This window comes from Vulpes vulpes, chromosome 10 (assembly GCF_048418805.1).
Source record: "Vulpes vulpes isolate BD-2025 chromosome 10, VulVul3, whole genome shotgun sequence".
NCBI lineage: Eukaryota > Metazoa > Chordata > Mammalia > Carnivora > Canidae > Vulpes > Vulpes vulpes.
In genome coordinates this window covers 55,181,972-55,189,335 of record NC_132789.1, presented here as the reverse complement: position 1 = coordinate 55,189,335, position 7,364 = coordinate 55,181,972, and the positions used below count along the sequence as shown (strand labels likewise).

Genomic DNA, 7,364 nt, shown 5'->3' with positions numbered 1-7,364 from the left:
AATTATGAGGTATTTGTCTTTCTCTGACTTACTTATTTTGCTTCGCACAGTATATTCTAGCTCTATCAATGTCATAGCAAATGGCAAGATTTCATTCTTTTTTATGGCTGAGTAATATTCTGTTATAATAATTATATATATACATATATATACCAATATATAAATATATATACCATATCTTTATGCATTCATCAGTCCATGGATATTTGAGCTCTTTCCATAATTAGGTTATTGTTAATAATGCTACTATATTAAATTTTGAGAAATACTAGCTTAGACTTCTGTTAATTCCATGTCCAAACATAAAAAATTAAAAATTAACTAGATTTTGAGTTGTAATTGCAAAGTAACACATTTTTATTTTTTTTAATTTTTAAAAAATTTTTAATTTTTTTAAAACATTTTATTTATTTATTCATAGAGACACAGAGAGAGAGAGAGAGAGAGAGAGGCAGAGACACAGGCAGAGGGAGAAGCAGGCTCCATGCAGGGAGCCTGATGTGGGACTTGATCCCTGATCTCCAGGATCACGCCCTGGGCTGGAGGCGGCGCTAAACCCACTGAGCCACCAAGGCTGCCCCGGTAACACATTTTTAAATCTTTTTTTAAAAAATCTTTACCCTTTTTCATAAAGGGTTGCAACTGATCCTAAGAAAATTTGTTTTCAGGCTGTATCAGAGGTTGTCAAACCCAATGAATGAGGAATCACAAGAATGTAAGGATCATGTCTATGCTGGCTAATGAAAGTGATGGCAGATCTGGAAATCTTTTGAGTTACTAGACTTTTTTTTATACCTACAAGAAAATATCTACATGGTTATTAATGTTACTCCTCTACAGAAATGAAGGAAAGCAGGAATGCCTGGGTGGCTTGGCTCAGGGAGTGATGCTGGGGTCCTGGGATCGAGTCCCGCACCGGGCTCCCTGCATGGAGCCTGCTTCTCCCTCTGCCTGTGTCTCTGCCTCTTTCTCTCTCTGTGTCTCTCATGAATAAATAAATAAAATCTTTTAAAAAAAAGGAAATGAAGGAAAGCAGAGCAGAGTAAGTGGGAAGCCAGATCACAGGGGACGAAGAGGTACATGAGAGATGAAGTAGAGGTAGACTATACACTGTTTTTTCATGTCATATAGATATAGAGGGTAAATGTGAGCACCTGAAGGTGAGTGCATTCCAGAAGACAGTTTCTTTTCTCAACCTCTCTCTCAACCCCCCTCCTTCCCTGTCTCTCCTGTTTGGAGAAGGAGGCTTTGGAAAGATAAAAGTTTAATGTTCATGATTCTGAAAAAAGGTAAGGTAAATATTAAGTCTTCAGAGATGTATGAGAGGATGGTTCAAGGAAATAGTGGAGAGGTTGCCTATGAAAAGGATGACAAATGCCTAATTTTCTAAGAAGGAGGGTCTAAGAATGAAAGTAGTATAGATGTGGCAGTAGGAGCTGATAATTGGGAAATATCAGAGTTAATATTTGTTTTGGTTTAGGTTCCTCAAATCAAAACCTCAGATAAAGATTTAGTTGCACAGTTTATTCGGGGCTACCTAGGAAAGAGGAATAGAGGGCAGGGAGAGTGAACTTGGAAGCAGAGAGAGCTAATACTAGTTTGTATGGTTCGAGGTCTCCAGTGTAGGCATTTGGGTCTTGACTCTGCCAGCGTTTTTAAGAAGCTGGGTCACGTATCCTTTGGCCTCTCCACCTTTTAGTTTGACAGTTGTCTCTAAGGGCAACACTTTCTTTATATTCTGGTTGCATTTTCTCTCTACCTGACTAAGTCCCAGGGACTTTAGAGAAGGCTCCAAGACAGAAGATAAAAAGATCTGTAGAAGTCTTGTTTTGCCCTTGCCAAGCTGCATATGCTACATTTTCTTGTTCAGTGATATAACTGAGGCTGAAAGTACCAAAAGAAGCCCCAGTGAATTCTCTCAATTCCCAACATATTCCTCGATCTCTATTTTTTAGCTGCAAGCATGGATAATTATAATAGATTACATTGACCAGTATAGCAAATCCTTTCTCTATCGGTCCACCAACAAGACAGTTACAAGTAGAAGCAATCATTGCTTCAGGCTTAATGGAACCCATTCTTGGGCTCCTTCTAGAAGCTGTTTCTCCTCCCATCCTGGTAACCAATGGTCTATCTGGCAGAACTTAAGTTTGTGGAAGCAGCAAGAACAAATTTGCAAGAAAATCACTGGAAATAATGGGGAGTCAAGCTTTCACTTTTTTTTGTTCTCAGACTGTTGTAATTTTATTTATTTATTTATTTATTTATTTATTTATTTATTTATTTATTTTAGACTGTTGTAATTTTAGCTGTTGAGGGTGAAGCTCTTCTTATTGGCCATTGATTAAATATGTGTAATACTTTCTGGAGGGGAGTCCCAAATTTGCAGGATAGCCCCAAACTGATATCTTTATTTACCCTAGTGGTTCTCAACTGAAGACTGTTCTCCCCACCTACCAGGGGATATTTGACACTGTCTGAAGACATTGTTGGTTGTCACACCTGTCATACCAGTAGGTGAATGGTGGCTGGAAGTCAGGGATGTTGCTAAACATTTTTGCATTACAAAGGACAGCTCTCCACAACAAAGAATTGTTTATCCCATAATGTCAATAGAACTTAGGTTGAGGAACCCTGGTTATCCTTTAATATTGCATTCCTATATTCAACCAAGTAGACGGGTTCCATATGATACAGTATGTGGTAGGGCCAGTGAATCTTGTGATCTCATGATCATGTGCCTGTTGTTTTACTTTGTGGGGATGATAGTGTTATGCAGGGACCCGTATTAGTAAATCAGATATTCCAAAGCACAAGGAGAGTGAGTGGTACAGGCAGAGGCTCTTCAAGAAAGGAAGTCTAACCCACATATAAGAAAAAAAAGTCAATCAAAGAAAGGACAAATAATGAAAGTAATTTGAATGTAATAAATTTATTACCTGCTACTGCTTAGTTTTCTTAAAGGATGGTGCCATATTGAGAGTTTAGCATTGGTCTATGACTGAGGCTGCATCCTCAGCAGCTCAGTGGCTTTACCAGCCTTGGTAAGAGACGGTCCATATTTTGTGGCTTACATACAGCCTCCATCCATACCACTCACTTTATGGGCACTTCGTGTAAGCACTAAGGTGAAGGATGTCCGAGCCGCTTGACATTTCCTGGATGACTTGTTCTTTGTACCTGGTTTGTTGAATGTCTCCATTGTGGAGGATCCTTTCTTGATGAGCATCGATTTGAGGCACAAAGATTTGCATACTTTGTGCTCAATCTCATAGGTCCATTCATATGCTGCCTCTTCAAACTTCCTTGACTCTGGGTTCCCTATCTGGTTCCTTCAAGATCCTTGTCCAAGCAGTAAAACTTTTAGTCATTAGGCATGTATATCCTCATCTTGTGTAGCAGGCTATTTCGCCCACCATATAAAAGTAGACAAATAAGTGTATTTCTCTCAGCATTTTGCTTTATGAGAATTTCCTCTACCCCTACACTCTATGGCCACCTGTGACAGGGGCTATAATGCAATGGTAATGCATTTCTTTCTTGCAGTAGCATTTTTCAGGCAATCTATTTGTGAACCAAGCCTGAGGCTCTTTTCCCTTTTTGTTAGCTGGTTTATGAAACTCACTTCCACCATAAAATCATAGGTATGAACTAAGGAAGAAATGTTGGTGCAATAAAAGTAGGTCTATGCCTTAAGGATATGCTCTTAATGTACCAAATAATTTGCAATTCTATCTAGTGGCAGCAAACTTAATATGAGGTAAAATAATATGGGTAAGAAAGATTTGGCTAATAACCAACTTGAAAGCAACTAAAAATACAGGCACTGTATATCTTCATAAAACTCAACTCAATATTTTATTAAGAATCACTAATTTTTGTGACTTTTTCTTATATAATTAAGAAAGGTGAATGGATCTGGCATGAGCATTCTTTAAGCTCCACATATGAAAATCAGTTAAAATTATTAGCACTTCAAGCCTACCATTGAAATTGGTTTGGATAAAGTTCCAAATGGTTTATATTTTCTTCCAATATAAAGTAGTTTTTAGGCAATTGTTCAGTTATTTAATTTATTGCCTATGTGAAGTAGGATAAAGATAGCCACTTCTTTTCCAGAACTCAGAAATCCTGCCTTTCAAGCTCAACAAATATTCTCAATCCGGGTTCTTTATGAAATAAAATCCAGTTGCTGTTTCACATCATTTTGTGGAGCAAATGACTTCTTGAAGTATACAAATTAAAATTCTGTAAGTTACATTTTATATTATGATTTCCTTTAATTGCATTTTGGAGAGCCACACTTTAAAAAATGTCAAAAGAACAAAATAAAAGTCATAATTAAAGCAATGATGTTAATTAAATATTTATATGGAAATAATTATTTTTAATTTTTATTTATTCACTTAAGATCCAGTATTATGATGTGCACCGAGCAATGTATAGAATCATTGAATCACTATGTTGCATACCTGAAACTAATATAACACTGTATGCTAACTATCTTGAAATTAAAACTTAAAAAGTAAAATTGAATAAAGGTACAGAACATAAAAAAAGAAAATTGCACTTTAAACGTGTACATAGAGGTATTTACATAAATTCAAAAGGCTAAATGTAGGAAAATATTGATGTATCAATATAATATTGCTTTATTTTTGTATTATTCCATAAAAACTCACTGAGAAAGGTTATTAGTTATATATATTGAAAAAAGCAATTCCAGTATAATTAATATACAGTATTATATTCCTTTCAGGTGTGCAATATAGTGATTCAACAACTCTATATATTACTCAGTGCTCATCGTGATAAGTGCACTCTTAATCCCCTTCACCTGTGTTACCCATCCCCTCACCTACCTCTCCTTTGGCAACCACCAGTTCTCTATATTTAAGAATCTGAGGTTTTTTGGTCTCTTTTTTTCTTTGTTTCTTTGCTTTGTTTTTTAAATTCCACCTATGAGTGAGACGACATGTATTTGTTTTACTCTGACTGACTTATTTTACTTTGCATTATACTCTTTAGATCCATCAATGTCATTGCAAACAGCAGGATTTCATTCTTTTTTATGGCTGAGTAATATTCCATTATATATATCATTATATATGATATATATATATATGATATATATATATATATATCATATCTTCTTTATTAACCTATGGATGGACACTTGGATTGCTTCTATTTCTTAGCTCTTGTGAATAATGCTACGATGAATCTAAGGGTGCATATTTCTTTTCCAGTTAGCATTTTTATTTTCTTTAGGTAAATCCAGTAGTGGAATTACCAGACTATATGGTAATTCTTTAATTTTTTGAGGAACCTCCATACTGTTTTCTATGGTGGCTATACCATTTCTCATTCCCACCAACAGTACACAAGGGTTCCTTTTTCTCTACATCCTTGCCAACACTTATTTCTTGTGTTTTTTATTTTAGCCATTCTGACAAGTGTGAAGTTTATGGAAATAGTTTTAAGGATGCTAATGGTATTAAAATAAATCACACAGTACTAATACTAACCTCACATGGTACCAGAAGTTACTGTGTAAACTGGATTTACCCTAAGGTGAATTATGTCTTGAGTCATGTCCTAGACTTTATGTTTAACTCCTATCTTTACTATGTTCTAGATAGCTAAGACACTTGAAATTCCTAACCCTTGTCTTGTACACTCTGAAAAGTCGCTAACACCCAGCTAAGGCTATTACTCTGTGTCTTTAAAGACACATGCTGCACTCTGAAAAGGTCTACTTCCCTCAAGTTTGAATCTTCTTTACTGGTCAGTATGTCTCAGTGGAGAATTACTGGCTTAAAGTGTTAATGCCCAAAGCAATCTATGATCTCTATTACTGAGTTGCACTCAGTAATGCAAAATTGACTACTGTCTTTTTAGAAATTGAATTATATAGAGAAATACTAATGGGCTTAGATTCCTAAAATTTCACTTACTTGATATTAACTTCAAAACAAAATTGAAGCCACTTGGTAATACATCTTCTTAAATATGTATCTTGTGGTGAGTGGTGTTTAAGATGATAATAGTTTCTTAATGAAACTTAATGAGTTTGTAGACAAATATATCACTCATGTTTTATTAAGGTAAGTTGCATTTGAGAGATGGAATTCGGCTCTCATTTACACTTTATGAACACCATGTTCAGTCCCAAAGATTTTCCTCAGAGCATTCTTCATTTCCTTGTTCCTAAGGCTATAGATTAGAGGATTGCAGAGGGGTGTTATCACTGAATAAAATAAGGCAATGAATTTTTGAATTTTCACTGGGTGTCCTGATCCAGGACTAACATACATCACCATAATAGAGCCATAAAACAGGGTGACAACTGCCAAATGAGAAGCACAAGTGGAGAAAGCCTTGCGTTTGCCAGCCTGTGAGGGCATCCACAGCACAGTCAGAATCACCAGAGCATAGGAGCAAAGGATAAAGAGAAAGGTGCCAATCATGAAAATAGCATTGAAAGTAGAGTAAATGAGCTGAGTGATGGCATCTTCAGAACAGGACAGCATCATCAGTGGGACGGGGTCACATAAAAAATGGTTGATGGTATTTGGGCCACAGTAGGGCAACTGTGAAATGAGAACAACTGGGGTTAGGAAGAGGAGGAACCCACCCGACCACCCGAAGATGATAAGGCCAGTGTATAGCTGCTTAGTCATGATGCGTGGGTAATGGAGAGGATGACAAATGGCAAGGTACCTGTCAAAGGCCATAATGCAAAGGAAGAAGCCTTCATCATATCCAAAAGAGAAGAAGAAATAGAACTGTGTGAAACAGTTCACAAAGGATATGGACTTACTTGTAGAGAGGAAATTGGCCAACATGTTAGGAACAGTCGTGGTGACATAACATATTTCCAGAAGAGAGAAATTCCCTAAGAAGATGTACATGGGAGTGTGAAGACGCCGATCCCACTGCACAGCACAGACAATGGCTGTGTTCCCCATCAGAGTCAGGGTGTAGACTACTGAGAAGAGCCCAAAGTAGAGCAGCTGCATTTCTGGGCTTGAGGGAAAGCCCAGGAGGATGAAGTGGCTAACGGAGTTGGTGGTTTCTGTGCTGGACGCATTCATTGGTCTGGAAGACATGGAGATGACTTGGTAACAATTTTTTCCTTCCTAAGAATGCTAGTCTAGATATTAGGAAAGCCAAATTTTATGATTGTGAATAATTACTTATATTAATATAGTCTTTCACCTGTTTGCTAGGACTTTTAATACTACATTTCTGTGTATGTGAAGTTCTTTCAACAGTCTATGATTATTTGATTCTTTTTTTTAAACCTTTTAAAAAAGATTTTATTTATTTATTCATGAGAGACACACACACACACACAGAGG

The 7,364-nt window shown here is 36.5% G+C and overlaps 1 protein-coding gene across 1 annotated transcript; it reads right to left on the bottom strand.

Annotated features, from left to right (window-relative positions):
* Window positions 1-6,143: 6,143 nt before the first annotated feature.
* Window positions 6,144-7,097, bottom strand: LOC112914979 (olfactory receptor 11G2-like). The gene has a single exon (XM_025992281.2). It carries the CDS (start codon window positions 7,095-7,097, stop codon window positions 6,144-6,146), a length of 954 nt encoding a protein of 317 aa, XP_025848066.2.
* Window positions 7,098-7,364: the final 267 nt, after the last annotated feature.